At 40.5% G+C, this 17,280-nt stretch overlaps 1 protein-coding gene across 1 annotated transcript in view; it reads left to right on the plus strand.

Annotated features, from left to right (window-relative positions):
- SCAP (SREBP cleavage activating protein) overlaps nt 1–17,280 on the plus strand; it is a 100,161-nt gene that overhangs the window by 66,162 nt on the left and 16,719 nt on the right. The window contains 4 exon segments of the mRNA XM_067098833.1: nt 433–595; nt 10,358–10,530; nt 11,462–11,667; nt 15,705–15,834. Coding sequence (XP_066954934.1) covers nt 433–595; nt 10,358–10,530; nt 11,462–11,667; nt 15,705–15,834 — 672 coding nt within the window.

Genomic DNA, 17,280 nt, shown 5'->3' on the forward strand with positions numbered 1-17,280 from the left:
CGGTCTTTATTGATTTTTGTGTGAAACAGAATGCTGGTAGGTTTAAATTCTATGATGTAGGGGCCAGTCTGTTGTAGGATTTTGTTTGCATTCTTTTTTTATTCATCATCAGTGATATAGATAGTTGTGGGCAATATAATTTATAATCAGTCAGTTAATCTTGTTTTTCGTCTAGATTCCACTGAAAAGTGTCATTCATGACAAAGGTCTGGAAACTCCAGGAGGTGCTTGCTCAGTAGTTTAATACTTTTATCCTTGCAGTTAATTTTGCATTATTTGGAGGAATGTTTATTAGAAGCCACGAATGCTATATAAGTGATGGATTTGTATGGAGAAACTAATTTTGACTATATTGTTTTTTAATATTGCATATAAATACATTAAATTTGTGTCAGTCAAGTTTAAAATTTAACTTCATTCTATACTTTATAGTGTATATATGAAGATGGAACCAGAGCAGGTGTAACTTCTATTCGAGCATCAGGCAACAGACTCATGGTTGCAAGACTCACTGGTGCAGTTGATATGTTATGTATTGAAGCAGTAAATAGCATCATACCCAGCAAAGATTCTCATTCTTCAGAATTTAGACCTGGTATGAAACACATTGTCCTTTTTGTTTTTTTGTTTTGCTTTTTGATTGCATATCCAGGCTTCCAGAACCCTCTCTGGGACCTTGAACCTGGATACCTGCTTCCTGACTGCCACTTTGCCTATAGGAAACAATTAAGTTTTTGTGGTGCCCTTTTAGTTTTAATTAGTCAAACCAAGACAATCTTGACAGCAAATGTGAGACCAGTTTTTCTTAAGTTGATTTAAGTATGCTGCTTTGAATATTTTTTTTATTATATACTTTGTAGCTGAGGTGTCAGCGTCTATGTTCTTGATCTCATTCACAGTTTCCTAAGCAACCAACAGTTCTTGATGAAGTCATAAGTGAGCTTAGACTTGAGTTGTGTGGTGTTCCATTAAGTAGTTTTTTAATCTTATATGATTTTACTTTTCATAAGTGACCTAATTGTAAAAAATATGATAGTATAGTATGGTGTTCATGCTATTCTTGTTGCAATTATTTACTTCCTTCATATGGTAAATGAAGTTACTGCCAACCTTGTTGTCTAGAATGGATCAGTGTATGGTATGGTCATTGGGGGTATGAGGTTGAAATCCAGCAAAATGGAAACTTATTCAGCATCTTTCTGTGTTTTGCACTGGGAACACTGTACCTAATGTCTCTGAGGTGGTCCCCTTGACTTTAGTTGTCAGTACAGTATTTAAAAATAATGTAATGCTGCTTGAGTAGGAGAGGTAGAAATGATACCATAAGGGAAATTATTCAAGTTTTTAAGTAGATGAGATAATGATGAAAATGAGATGGAGGATGGAGGTGCCTTGGATATGTCATTTGTGCGATCCCTGAGAGAATAGCTTTTGATGGTGTCATCTGGCTATTGTGGACACCATAAGAGTTGGAAGACCCAGACCTTCTTGGAGGAGAACTGAGAAGGAAGACAGAAGATTTGGGGAAGATAAAGCACAGAGGTCCTTTGTGTCACATGTTGAGGTACCAACTACTGCCAAGCATCAGTAGTCTTTCTTCCAGGTAGAAATACTGGTAGTGATTCATAATTTTGGTAGATGCAGTAAAATTGTTTCAGAGCACTTTTCATCATTGACTTAATGTTTTTTACATGTATGGTACTTTTATATTTTTATTTATTGATTATTAAGTTTATATTTTGTATTCTTTGTTTTCTCTTTTCACATCTAGACATTATATTCTGAGGGAGCTTGTATTGCAAGTTAATCGTCATGCAAGCACTAAGGCCCTCTCTGTCTCGGTGGTTTTGTAATTTTCAAAGAGCACCTCTGTCTCCTCCAACCATGCTTCCGGCACTTCCTCAGTCTACTTGGGGACTAGGGAATTAATGCTTGAGATCGGAGCATTTGGCGCAGCAGGTGTGTGGTTGGAGGCTTGTTGAATAGCAATAGTTTCAGCACTTTCCTTTCTTGCCTTCTCCAGCTTGAGCTCCTTTTCCTTAAGAGCCAGCTCGCTTGCCTTGAGAGCTTGCTCACTTTCCTTGAGGGCTAATTCTCTTGCTGTCTTGGCCTCTTCGTACTTCCTCTGATCTTCTCTTTCTTCTCGTTCCAGCTGGAGTATGTAGCCCAGCTGTTCTCTCACCCACTGGGTGAGTTCCTGTCCTGTGTAACCTGCGTCCTTTCCCATATTCATGAGGGTTTGGCGCTGTTCTAATGACATGGTTATAATCTATGAGAATGATGCTTATGGGCGGATACGCTTGTAAAGTGGAAGTGATCCTGAAGGAGCTGAGGTCCTTATGGGCAGATACATTGTCATTGGCACTGTATCTCAGGTACAGGTGCAGTGGCTTATGTTAGTACTTTGTCTTGGTGGCAGTGGGGTGCTGGGGTGTTCCGGGGAACAACACTAAAAGGCAGTGCAACCAAACTGCACCGAAGGAAATGGCACTCTGCTTGAGGCAGAATGTAAGTATGGAGTAAAAGGTGGAAAGGTAAGCGCTTCAGTAACTTAAGTCGTTGGCAGTGCCTCAGATTAGTAGCACTGTGGAAAGGGAAACCCTTGGGCTTGCACTTGTAGCTGGCTAGTTCTAAGAACTAGTGATTGCTTCCTGACATGAGGAAAGGAAGGCTTGGGGTTGCACTCACTGTGCGTTTTGGTGCTTGTGGTATACGCAAGTCTTGGATAATTGAAACCCACTCGTGCACTACAGTCGATAACTGTTATTAAATGGTTGTACATATGCTCTGTGAAATGCATGAAAGTTCACTGCACGGGCTGAAGCACTTACTGTGAAAATAGATATGGGAGACAATTCAGTGAACATGGGCGTGTATGTAAATTCGCTCACTGCGTGAATGAGTAAAAGGAGGAATTGATGGGGGATCTTAAAAGATCAAAGGTTGGTGTAAAAAATGAAAAGGAAAAAAATATTGTACTTGGCTTTATGAATTAGTGGGTTTATTTTCCAATACTCATTAACTCAAGTGTTGTGGTTAAACTATTTATTAATAAAAATAATCAACATTCTGTGTTCTTTCTTCCTGATTTATTACAGTTTTACTGTCATAAAAATTTTTTAAAATATTGGCGCTCAGAGTTATTTATATCAGACTTCTAAGGTTTGTTAAAAGTTTTAGGGTCTTTGTTTTACCTAAAGGGAGGGATTTACTCGTAGACTCTCACTCCTTTAAATGGACATGGATTTGGTTTGAGGTTTGAGGGAGTGACTTCTTTCTGTCCCTTCATAGAAAAGGTAACTTCCCAGGCTTTGATGACAGTTGTTTTTTTGAAATGGTGTCCACAGATAACAATATTCACCACCACTGGATCCAACCATGGGAGGTTAAAGAATGGTAGTATTATTTGCCGATGACAATAACAAATCAGTTGTTCCTAAACAATATACAAACCGTCAGTCCTGTACATTATGAATAACTTTCAGTGAAGCTGGAGTGGCCGTTTAACCTTCAAACAAGGTGGTTAGGCCATTAACTACCGTCCGGTTGGTGGAAGTCTCGCCCGCCTGGATATAAACATTCCAATTTGCTTTCGGCTGTTGAGTGATCGGACGTGCATCTCCTCTGTCTGCCTAGCTTGCTGTTTTGCTGTTTTCCTGGTGGGATCTTTTTGTTTTTTTGTGATTGCTTGCTTGATTGATTGTTTGTTGTTTCATCATTATGCAAACCCATGAATCATCTAAGCCCAGGCAGAAGGGTAGTGCCTTATGTGTATGCCCTGGTGTTGAAGGTAAACCCTGCATACACTTCTGCTCACCTATCGATGTTGACCCTCATGTCCTCTGCACCGGTTGGAGGGGGCATGATTGCAATTGTAATTCAACTTGTAGTGAGTGTTGTTCCTGGTCTACAGTGCAGTGGGTGAAGTTTACCGGCAGGAGGCAGCGCAAGAAGAAGGCTTCCAGGTTACGCAGTAACCCTTTACCTCCTGTGCATGCTGTGTCTGCTATTCCTGCTGTCCCTGATGCTCCTGCCACTACCGCTTGCATGGGGGACCAACTGTTGTCCACGATCCTAAAGATGTCCAGGAAGAAAAAGTCGAAGAAGAGGTATCGTAAGGTATTGTCGTCTTCATCTTCTTCTGCTGCCTCCTCTCCTTCTTCTGACGCTGGACAGCCGAAGAAGAAGGTTGCTTCTCAGGGCTTCTAAGGGGCTGCCTCCCCCCCCCCCACAGAGGTGGCAGTGCAGTCAGATCTCTTGTTGGCTCTCCCCAGTCTTCAGACTCAGGGGTTACTTTGTTGAGGTCTCGCGATATGGGAGCCTCAGAGTTCATGAATCTCCAAGGCCCGCTCTTTTGGGACCGATTCTGGGAAGTCTGCCTCCAAGACTGGTGCTGTGCCTGCCTCCTCCCAAGTTTCTTCGGTCACTCGGGTAGGAGGGGCTCCCGTTGTTCGTCCTGGACGAGATACAAGACCTTCAGGTGCTTGAAAGGATTGAGTCACTCAGAATACTCGGGGTTTGCCGAAACCTCAAGTAACCCAAACCAGTACTGGAGAGTCTGCTTCCCGGTCTGGTTTAGGCACAGGACGAGAGAAGCTGTTGAAGCTTGCAGATGCTTCTTCACCTTCTGCCAGTACTTCATCGAGTACTTGGCCAGGTTCCTGACCTAGTGCCCTGGACTTGAGGGTCCGAGCACCTGGAGATGCAACAAGGAGGACCCCTCCTCAGTCTTCTTCCCGTCAGGAGGCTTCAGCCTTGAAGAAGACTGGAGCATGTCGGGAGGACAGCGCAAGTTCATGCCTGGGAGTACTGTATGATCGCGCTCTCCTATGGCCAGCCCTCGTTCACATTCATGTGATCGATTCAGCTTGCCTGACAAGAGCGTTCCGGTGCGTTTGCGTGAACCTCTAAGCTCTCCTCAGGACAGCGCCTCGCCTCATGAGCATAGGCGCTCTTGTAGACCATGGGTTGGTGATCGCTCACAGCCTTTCTCTCCTGACGGTACTTCCTACAGGACAGGAAGGAGTGCTCAATCCTCCTGACCTATCCCCTCAACCTCCTGGGGTTACACTGGGAGGCCTGAGTCAGACAGGAGGGCTCCGAAGGGCATGTTTCTTCCCAGCGGAGTCCTACCACGAAGGCTTGCACTCCGGGTTCGGTTCTCAGATTGACCCGGACGTGTGCCCAAATAGTAGAGGTTGGATCAAAGGGGCCTGACGAGGTTTTCCCTCCTGCAGGGAGAGGAGACCAGGAGGACCATGCCCAGGAAGGACTTGAGGGTCCTCTCCCACAGGACTCAGACACCCTGAGATACAGAGGACCTTTGCAGAGATCATTACACTGATTCGTCAGCACAATGATCTCGGGGAAGGGACACAGCCACTTCTGTGGATTGTCTGTCGCGCCTCAAATCTTTCTGGGGTCCTAAGAGGGACCCCAAAGCTTTGTTGGGGCTGCCGTGGTCTGGACTTTGCAAAGGAATACCTGACCAGGTGAATTGTCTGGTTTCAGGGCAGGAGAATTCACTTTGCTCGAATCGTTCAGACAAGTTGCTTCCTCCTTTCCTCTGCCTTGCCAGAAGCATTTGTACATGCCCTTGGAGAGATCTTTGCCAACTAAGCAGGTTGACATGGACCTGGTTCATCTAGGCCTGGGTCTGTTGCAGCTTACTGTGGAAGGGATCTCTCTCGCAGAAAGAGGCAGTGAACCTGGAAGACTAACATCATGGCAGCATTCCAGGCAGTCTCCGGGTTGGATCTGTGGTCCTTCACAGTTTCCAAGGTTGCCTCCTCCTCAGGTTTGATCACCCCTGGGGAGGACTCTGCTTTCGGGAGACTGTGGCAGTCTGGAGGTAGAGCTGTTTCCTACCTGACCCACCAGATGGCAAACCTGTGGGCTAACCTGGTGTTGAAGAGGAGGGACGCCATCCTGAATCGGATCTCCAGGTTTGTAGGACCTGAGTTGGCTCTGATCCTTAGGAATGGACTGTTGCTGGGTTCTGCTTTTGTCTTTCCTAGAGACCAGGTAGATGTGGCGGTGGACAAGAGATATGTTGAGGATAATGACTGCCTTGTCCACCAGGCAGTGGCTAAGACCTCCAGGTCTTCGCGTACCACTGTGGCTCGACCCTTGGGCCAAGTTAGCATTTCCTCGGCCCCTAAGAAGTCCAAGGCTTCAAAGGACGCCTGAGAAAACACTTAGCCTTCTTCTTCCTCTGCCAAGAAGGGAGAGCAGCTGCACCCATTTCAACTCTCTTTCCAGCCTGGAAAAAAGGCATTGGAAAGAAGAAGGGAGGACGCTAAGGGTGACGTTTCCCTCCAGCTGCTGCCATTGGTGGGGATTGCCTGTCGAGCCATTGGGCAGCGACACAGAGCTGAGACATGGGTAGTAGATGTCCTTCTGGAGGGCTATCTACTCCTCTTCTAGTCTCAACCACCCCTCACCAACGACCTGGTCCATCTCGTAACTTACGTACCTGGCTCACCGAAGGATCTTGCCCTCCAGGAGGAGGTGTGGGTGATGCTGAAGAAAGGCACTTTAGAAGTCATGACAGATTGGTCATCAGGCTTTTACAGCCATATCATTCTTGTAGAGAAAGCCAGGGGGTTTGAGACTGGGCATAGATCTCTCTCCCTTGAACCGATTCAATCGCCAGACTCAGTTCACGATGGAATCGGCACGTACTGTGCTCATCCATCAGGGAAAACGACTTCATGCTTATGGTGGACTTGAAGGATGTGCATTTTCAAATACCCATCCATCTGTCTCTCGCAAGTACCTAAGTTTTATCCTCAAGGAGACAGTGCTTCAGTTCAGGGTACTTTGCTTCGGGCTCTCGACCACTCCCCAGGTGTTCACACAAGTCTTTACTCTTGTCTGAGCTTGGGCTCATTCACACGGGATATGTCTGTTGAGGTATCTTGACGATTGGCCTCTGCTCGTAGTTGCTACAGGACAGAGGTCGACTCTTGAGTTTTGCTACAACCTAGGGGTCGTGGTGAATATCGAGAAGTCCGATCTCATTCCCAAGTAGAGGATAAAGTACCTGGGCATGCTGATAGATACAGCAGCAGCAAGAGTCTTCCCCTCAGACTCACGTATCAGCAAGTTCAGGAAAACAGCGCAGTTGGTCCTGTCTCGACAGGAGCAACCAGCTCGGCTGTGGCAAGTTGTTCTCGGTCACTGGTTGACTTTGGAGAAGTTGGTCCCTCATGGACGGCTTCACCTTTGTTCTCTCCAGTGGAGAATGAAGGAGCTCTTGTCCCAGGCTCGAGATCCCTTGTCCTTTCCTATTCCCCTCTTGAGAGAAGTAAGACAGGACCTAGACTGGTGGATAGACAACAGGAACCTTGTAATAGGAGTATCTCTACATACTCCCCCTCCCGACATGCTTCTGTCCTCAGATGCATTGATCGAGGGATGGGGCGCACACTTGGAAGAGTTGCTGGTTTCAGGAGCGTGGGACCAAAATGACAAGCACCCTCACATCAACATCCTGGAACTCAAGGCATCCTTCTTGGCTCTCCAAGAGTTTCAGGATTGAGTGATGGGACACTTGGTGGTGTTGGTGAGTGACAACGCCACAGTAATGGCATATGTCAAAAAGCAAGGGGGGTTTAGTATCCCTTTGCTGCACCAGTTAACAATGCAGGTGGACAAGTGGGCACAGTAGCTCACTCGATAGAGCTGTCAGCCAGATATATTCCAGGCAAGAGGAATGCAGTGGCAGACGAGCTCAGCCGCCAGGATCAGGTGATAGGGACGGAGTGGTCCCTTCCCACAGACATATGGAAAGACTGTTCAAGGTATGGGGCACCCTTCCATTAGATCTGTTTGCCACCTGGCACAACAGAAAGCTCCAGGTATTCTGCTCCATCATAGCAGACCCATGGGCCGCTGCAGAGGACACCTTTCAACACCCATGGGCAACCTTGATGACTATGTCTTCCCTCCATTTTGTCTGATTTGTAAGGTGATCAACAGAACATTGACGACCCCGAATCACATGACCTTGGTGGCTCCCATGTGGCCACATGCTGTTTGGTATCTGGACCTGCTGGCTCTACTTTCCAAGGCACCAAGAGAGATTCCTTTGGGACACGACCTTCTGTGTCAACCGCACATGGAACGGTTCCGTCAGGCTGTCCATTCCCTTTGTCTTTAGCCTGGAGACTATCCAGCATCTCTTGCGAGCCAGAGGCTTTTCTTGCTGCACAGCAACAGAGATGTCTGGGTATCTCAGACAGTCCTTTGCAGTGGTATGCCAGGGAAAATGGGCTGTCTTCTGTGGTTGGTGTTGTAGACAGGGTCTCTCTCCAGTCAGAGTTACTACTGTATTCAGCAGGTGGCAGACTTCTTTGTATTCCTTCGCTGAGAGAAGCTTCTCTCTGTCTCAGGTGTGAAAGGCTATAGGACCCTCCTGGGCCTAGTTCTATGCCTGAGAGGAGTAGATATCTCCTCCTCACTGGAGATTTTGTCCCGGAATTCATAGTGAAGACGCAGAATTCATCGGTCCCTGATGCCAGATTCGAGTCCTTCACAATCCCCGCCTTAGAGGACTTTGTTGCTAATGATCCAGACGACATGCTACTATGTCCAGTTAGAGTGCTGTGGTGCTATCTTAAGAGAGTTCAACATCTCCGGCCTGAGTGTCAACGACTCTGTTAGCACTGGCTCATCCAAGAAAAAAGTGTCCAAGAACACAGTCTCTGTCTGGCTTCTTGAGACAATCAAAAGGGCGTACTTTGCTGCTAGCGAAGACAACAGTGTGTTCTGCCAAGAGCTCACGAAGTCAGGGGCATTGGTCCATCTCTCTTGTTCCTGAAGAATCTGTTGGTTCCTCAGGTAATGGAGGTGGGGATGTGACCATGCCAGACCACCTTCACGTCATTTTACCTTCGGGACATTGCTCACAAGTCCTTGGACACCTTTTCCTTGGGTCCTGTGGTGGTTGCTCAACATCAAGCACCTGTTATTCTGTGTTTAGACTTATAGAAGCAATCTTACCCCTTTCTCTAGGAAGGGGAGAAAGGGGCCCTGACAATAAAACAAACCCAATACAGGCAATCCCCTGCCTACCGGTGGCATTGGTTAACAGCGTTTCGGTGTTACGGGGCTTGGCTGGTGACATCGTTAACTGGATTTTCGGCGCTGATCTCTGGTTAACGGCACTGTTGAGTGGGGATTTTGGCGCTGATCTCATGTTAACCGTACCGTTAAGTGGGGATTTCGGCGCTGTTATCACCAATTTTTGGTTAGCTGCGATTTTTGGTTAGTGGCACTCGGCTGGGGGTGGAACCCCCACCATTAACTGGGGACTTCTTGTATTTATTTATTCGTTTATTGTCTCGACTCAAGGATTCGTCCTAGCCCTTTTTCAAATAATGTCACGTGTTTCCCACTCATTCAAAAAGGCCCAGAAGTCAATTGAACGTGCAGTTCTTACACTCCATTCAACATGTCAGAGGCACGGAACTCTTCCTCACTCTATTTGACTAGGAAGAGAACCCAGGTGTGGTGAACTCCATTCAGTTCAGAGACTCACTCAGATTCCTCCCTCCAAGAAGTAAGTCTTTTTACTTTAAAGGACCAACAGGTTGTATATTGTGTAGGAACAAATGACAGATTTTTAAAGTAATTTATATTTTTCCTAACCACACAAACCTGAGGTCCTTTACAGTTTTATGCCTACCTCATGCCACGCCTCAATCTGTTACCTGGGCCGAAAGGCATGTTAGAATGTTTAAATCTAGGCGGGCGGGACTCCCACCAACCAGACGATAGTTAACTGTCTAACCACCTTGTTCGAAAGTTAAATGGCTGTTCCAGCTTCACTGAAAGTAATTCCTAATGTAAAGGACCTCAGGTTTGTATAGTTAGGAGAAAAATACAAATTACTTTAAAAATTTTGTCATTTTGCATGAAATTGTTACTTGTAAGGGTGTACTGGAAGTTAAGTATGGGAATGTTATTTGATCATTTGATGTAGAGTTGAAAATACAGAGAAACATTGAAACAATTTGAGGATCTTGGAGTAAGTTGTTATTTTTGTTTAGGAATGAGCATAATTGTAGATTTGATCTGGTTGAACCATTTAGTTATAAACTAGAAGAACAAAAGAAGTTTAGTTGATTATAATTATTATTATTGTTATTGGATTTAACTGGGTAATTTAGTTAAAACTCTTGACTCTAAGGCCAGGCCTAAAGGGCTTATTCTTTATAAATAGGGTAGATCTTATTTAATAAATTACAGCTCATTAAGGGTATTGTGATTATATAAAGCCATTTTCATACAAATTACACCCTGGTAAATGTAAGATTAGAAGATTTTCCAAAATTATTTGGTTTCATTTCAGGTCATACTCGGGGTAGTAGCCAGGATATGGGTCAGGGAGGCTGGACATTTGGTTATGATGAGTCTCTAAGGCTCATAAGATATGCAGGTGTCCGTGCTCATCAACAACCTATCACAGTTATGACCTGTGACCATACTCGTCTTATTACTGGTGCCCATGATCATACCCTTAAGGTTAGTTGTAGTCATGTATCTTCATCCCCACAGACATCCCTGTCCTAAGGGGTTGGTTGTCTAGCTGTGTTTTCTCTAAGTGTTCCTGTTTGAAACATCTTCTTTGCTGATCCTTTTCCTCTAAATCCTCCTCCACTTTATCACTCCATTTAATCCTTTGTCACCCTCTTGACCTTCATCCCTTAACATATTCCACCCAAATCCTCATCACTAATCTCCTCACTCATCCTTAGGAAGTGCCCATACCCTCTCAGTCTCAACACAAGTATCATATCAGTATTCTTTACCATCCCACAACTTCTAATTTCTTCCTAACCTGTGAATAGGTGGACTCTTTTGTATCCAAATAAATAAAGAGGGGCTTGGGAAATAAATACAGATGAATAAGGAGTTAGGTTTTGTTATATATGTAGAAGAATTATAGGCATACAGTTTTATTGTGTCATATGTTTTCTCATTAGACTGGTTTGGGATATATTTTTTGTAAAGTAGGGGTCACCAGGTTGTACCTCTTGACTCAACGGGCTTTTCTGTAGATTTGCTCCTTAGTAGGAAGAGGAAACTTGAGCAAAGTAAAGTTAAAAAAAGAATCAGAGAGCTAGGCTAGAAGAAACTGTAGAGACTAGAGGAAAAGTAGAAAACAGAAAGGGGCAGAAGGTTTGCTTTAGTGAACCTTCAGTACCATTTACAGAATTCTTTAGAAAACTTTTCAGAAGTCTATATACAATTACTTGTGACTCAGCATATTTTGTGTTGCTTGCTTATGTTTTCATAAGGAACTTTTAATTTTTTAAAGACATATATCTTGAATTTAAATACGTATATAAATTATAGGCTATGTTCTAAATTATGTTCTTGTAGTTGTGCATGACATGAACTTGCATATTGATTTCTGTTTTTATTTGTATCTAATTAGTAACATTCTTCCAAGGTATTCTGTATTGCCGATGGAAGTGCTTTGTTCACACTTCATGGTCACTGTGGACCTATCACATCAGTATTTGTGGATGGGAGCTTAGGCGGCGTCAGTGGAGAAGATGTAACTGTTGACATGGGGGTTGGAGCTATCATAGGCAGTGGTTCCCAAGATGGTATGCTTTGTGTCTGGGAATTAGTTACAGGTGCCTGTGTTTATAGGTAAGTCACCTGTTTTAGGTTGCATGCATGAGTTCTGTTGATATCACCATGTAAGAATGTGCCTTGAGAGAAGTCAGAAAGTGTGTAGTTTTAAATCCCAAGTATAAAATGGTATAATATCTGATTATGGTATTTGATATATATGTAATAGATAGGTGTGTGTGTGTGTATATATATATATATATATATATATATATATATATATATATATATATATATATATATATATATATATATATATATATATATATATATATATATATATATATATATATATATATAATTGAATCACAAAAATATGGTACATGATGAATACAGATGAAGACAGAATCCACTAAGGAAAGAGAAACAATGGAGTGCTGCAAGGCCTTCTGATGTATCGTCCTTACTCAGCAAACTGAAGAAATATAAAGGATGATAAGTTGAAAGACCTTGCAGCACTCCATTGTTTCTCTTTCTTTCATGGGTTTTGTCTTATTATATATATATATATATATATATATATATATATATATATATATATATATATATATATATATATATAAATATATATATATATATATATATATATATATAAATATATATATATATATATATATATATATATATATATATATATATATATATATATATATATATATATATATATATATATATATATATATATATGTATTATATATATATATATATATATATATATATATATATATATATATATATATATATATATATATATATATATATATATATATATATATATATATATATATATATATATATATATATATATATATATTATGTATATAATATATATATATGAAGAGGCAATGACAAAAATACACTTCTACATACCCTAGTTATGGAGTATGGAAAAGAACAAATGTTTTTGCCATTTCGTAAAACCTTTCATGTTAATGAACGAAGAATAATTCTTTTTTCAGAGGTGAATGAATAAAATTTAGTGGAATGTTTAAATTTTGTGGTATATATATTTTGATGAAGTTAAAAAAAGAAATAAGGAAAACTGTGGGCTTTAACCCATTACAGTTCAGCCTCTTAAACCCGGGAACCTTGGGACCAGGTCACAGCCGGACCATAGAAAATCACGGAATATAGAATACACCCCTAAAAAAATGAAGCCCCTATGTAAACATAGTCTAGCCTAGTTATTGAGTTAACCTACTACTTGGCTAAGTTCTGATACCCCCCAAAAATAACGTTAAATTGTAAATAAGCAACCAAAATACTATAAGAAACTGCCATTTCTCGCTAAATATCCGCCGTGTATCTATTACTTAGATCTAACCATATATTTTATATTTTTGGACTCATTCTTCATACTGTATAATTTTCTTTAAAATAGTGTACTTTAAATAACATATTTAGCCTAAATTCCCGAGTTGGCCTACCCGTAAGTCACCTACTTAACTTTTCTCAGAACCTGCAGATTATTGATGACTTTCATCTCTTAAATTTGCTATCTTCATAATTATCGCTATTAATTTCTTAATTTATTTTGATTGTAGAGGGTAATGAGATGACAAAAATAAAGCATGAGTTTTGGCTATCACTCATTGCATTGGAACGTTGTCGCCAAAAAAGTAAACAAAGCCCAACGCCATCTATTGAGGAAAATGAGCGCTAAACATTTGCTAACTGAAGGGGAAGGATAGAAAACCTTTTGTAGCATATCACCTACACATTCAGTGTGTGTAGGTGATATGTTTTTGATAATTTCGTTTATATAGTTGTATATTTACTGATTCGATATGCCACCCATGAGATCAGATGATGCAAGAGGTAAGAATCGCACAAATAAATCTTTAGCTATGCTAGAAAAGGTTTTCTATCCTTCCCCCTTTAGAGAGCGAATACTTAGTGCTCATTTTCCTCATTAGATGGCGGTGTGCTTTGTTTACTTTTGTGATGATGTTCAAATGCACTGAGTGATCGCCAAAATTCATTCTTTATTTTTGTCATCTTATTACCCTCTGCAATCAAAATGAATGAAGCAACAAAAAAGAAAACAGCATTTTATAATTATGAAGATATTAAATTCAGGAGATGAGAGTCATTCTTCACTGATAATATTCTGCAGATTCTGAGAAAAGTTAGAACATGTGGCACTTCTGAACCTGCTTGTGGGCTTTCATCTCAAATGAACTAATAGCAGCTGATTCAAAATTGAGCAATAAAAAAATAAAGCACGGGAGTTTGGCTGATATTTTGGCTTATGAGTAAACAAAGCCCAAGCATATCCAAAAAGCCAAGAATTGGAGAAGTTAAGAGGGCATTGTGGCATATTAGAATTACATATGTGTCTGGTAAAGGTGACCAGTAGATTCTACATATATATTTCAGCCCAAAAGCAATAAAAACGATTGCCCACTTGGCTACGATGGTGAGGATGGTCTATTCCAGCTTTAACAAAATATATCTGAAAACGACGGGTATATGTATGTAAGAGAGGCGATAGACTTTTATCCTTCCCTGCAGCCAGGTCGGGCAACGCGGACCTCCTTAGAATATGGTAACGATTCTGGTTCGATTCTCGCATCGTTCTATTAACAGGCTCTTCAATTTCTTCCGCCTGGATATTTTCGCTTCAGAGTTACAAGCATATCCAAAAAAGCGTAAGAATTCGAAGTTAAGAGGGCATTGTGGCTATTAGAATTAGATATGTGTCTGGTAAAAGTGACCAGTAGATTCCCATATATATTTCAGCCCAAAAAGCAATAAAAACGATTGCCCACTTGGCTAGTGATGGTGAGGATGGTCTATTCCAGCTCTAACAAAATATATCTGAAAACGACAGGTATATGTATGTACGAGAGGCGATAGACTTTATCCTTCTCGTAGCCAGGTGGCAACGTGACCTCCTTGTGAATATGGTAACGCGGGTTCCATTCCTTCTATTCTCAGGCTCTTCGATTTCTTCCGCTTATTACAGCAAGCATATCCAAAAAGGCTAGAAGGGCTTCATATGTGTCTGGTTCCGTCACATATATATTTCAGCCCAAAAGCAATTGCCCACTTGGCTAGTGGTACATTCCAGCTCCCAACAAAATATATCTCCATGTAAAAGCGCTTTTAAGAATTGACGGAAGAATATTAAGAGGCTCTTCATTGATTCTGGATATTAGAATTACAAGCATATCCAAAAAATATATTATAGTTAAGAGGTCATTGTAGCTATTAGAATTACATATATTATATATATATATATATATATATATATATATATATATATATATATATATATATATATATATATATATATATATATATATATATATATATATATATATATATATATATATATATATATATATATATATATATTATATTTATATATATATAGATATATATATATATGTATATTATAATCGAGCTCTTTCACAAAAACCAAATTTTCGGACAAAATTAAATACCTGTTTTATGTGGTATATGCATACAGTAACTGACAGTTAAGTGAGAGATTCTTGCCTTTTGTGGTCATTAATATTATGTATTTCATTATGTATTGTCTTTTCCCTGAATTATTTTTTTAAGCTTAATTATATGTACAGTATATGTCCCTGTATTGCAATTGAGTGCTGTAGAGTTTGGTAGGTATTTATTAATAATTCCCATATTATAATGGTGTCAGTGTCTGAGCACCACCTAATAAGAACTTAACCCCTCATATAGAAACAGATGCCTGTAAAGTTTTTGATGAAGGAAACTCATAAGGAAGTTATGTTTTTCCCCAATCACAAAATTATGAAATTGTAGGAATGTGTGCATAAGCTCATGTGAGTAACTGCAAAAAAGTATTTGCTGTTATTCTGAGGTAATTTTCACTTATCTGATGATTTAATGTGATTAGTTTGACATATGGAAAAATATGTTTTTAGGCATTTAAAAGGTTCCTAATTACATGGCGATTATGATTTTTAGTGTACTGTACAGAAATTGTTATTGATTTTTTGTTTCAGTGTACAAGCTCATGATTTTTAGTGTACTGTACAGAAATTGTTATCGATTTTTTGTTTCAGTGTACAAGCTCATGATGGAATTATTACTACCTTGAACTGCACAACAAGTTACATACTCTCCCTAGGCGGTGATGATAAACTGTGTGTTTGGGAAAGATTTCAAGGCCATCTGCTCAATACGGTCCAGCTGGTGAGTGATCTATTATTTATGCTTTTCTATAGACATTTGTATTTGTATCACATCTATAAGTGAAAAGCTATGATGAATAATTGTGGTATTCTATATTTTCAGGTAGTAAATGGTTTTATTGTTTTGCTACTTTGCTACCATTATTGTAATATTACAGTATTGATTTTGATTTTGATTTTTTTGTCAAGTAAATAGTGGTATTATCTGTATTCATCAATCATCTCGTTTTTCAAAGGTCCCAAAGATCGTTATGTGAATGTGATTCACCACTGTTCCAATACCAGGCCAACAGAATTTTGAGTTGGTAAATGTGTTATGCCCTGTCATACTCTGACAAATAGTACTTGCCTAGGATCGGTTGGCATCTGGTACGTTTATTAAGTAAGCCCAACAGCTCATCAATGTAATATGAATTAAAGCACATTAGTTATGGAAACCCCATGAAAATGTAACCCCCAAAAAGCTGAAATCCCCCAGTCACCAAAAGAACATAGTAAGTTGGAACTAATTCCCATTCCCCCATCAATGTCTCCTAAAAGTTCCATAAAAGCACCGAGTCTCTTTCTAAGCAACTTAAAAAGTCATTGTCTTCAGTTCCTCTTATATGCCAACATTGACTTATGGCTGTCCATCCATTTCATCATCATTTTCCACTATGGCTATATTACATGCATATCTTTGCAGATGTGTGTCCACCCCAATTAACCATTGTTCCATTGAAACATTTCTACCCTCCCCCCCAAAAAAAATGAATGAACCATCTCTGTTAAAAAAAATCAAATATCACCTAGATCATCTACACACAGAACATACCATATAAATGTTAGACAATGGTACAAGAATAATCACCAAAAAAAAAAAAAAACCAGCTCTGTAAAGGTTAGTCATTTTTCTAAGTCCTCTGCTCACTCTCCAGCGAATGGAAATCCCAATTCCCAGTGTGTCCAACTCGTCCTTCTAGATTGGCCTGTCACACGAGTGAGCAGTGTATCACAAGCCTATTTGCAGTGAGCGTTTTTGTAACACAGACTAATTTATGTTTCTGTAACACACCCAAAAATCCAATTAGAACCAAAAAGTTCCGTGGAAACTTCCATCTTTGGACACGTGTTACTGTCTTTGGGCGCTTTCCGAACATGTTCAGGTCACCGATGATCAATTGCTGACTCCCACAGGTGATGGTATGCTGAGCGCTGAATTAACAAACACATATCCCCACTTGCGAGATTTGTTAAACGTTGCAAGAGACCATGTATCATGAGCATTTACACAAACTTCTACTTACACAGGTGCACAAATGTAAACATTGGGTTTACTTTAATTCTAGGACTCCACACTCCTTGGATCATGTGTTGAGTATGAATAAATGTACACTTCTAATGTATAGCAAAAAACTATTTGTAATCACTAAACCATTCATTATTAAATAGCCTTTAACTGTGCGGG

The sequence above is a fragment of the Macrobrachium rosenbergii genome, chromosome 55, assembly GCF_040412425.1.
Source record: "Macrobrachium rosenbergii isolate ZJJX-2024 chromosome 55, ASM4041242v1, whole genome shotgun sequence".
NCBI lineage: Eukaryota > Metazoa > Arthropoda > Malacostraca > Decapoda > Palaemonidae > Macrobrachium > Macrobrachium rosenbergii.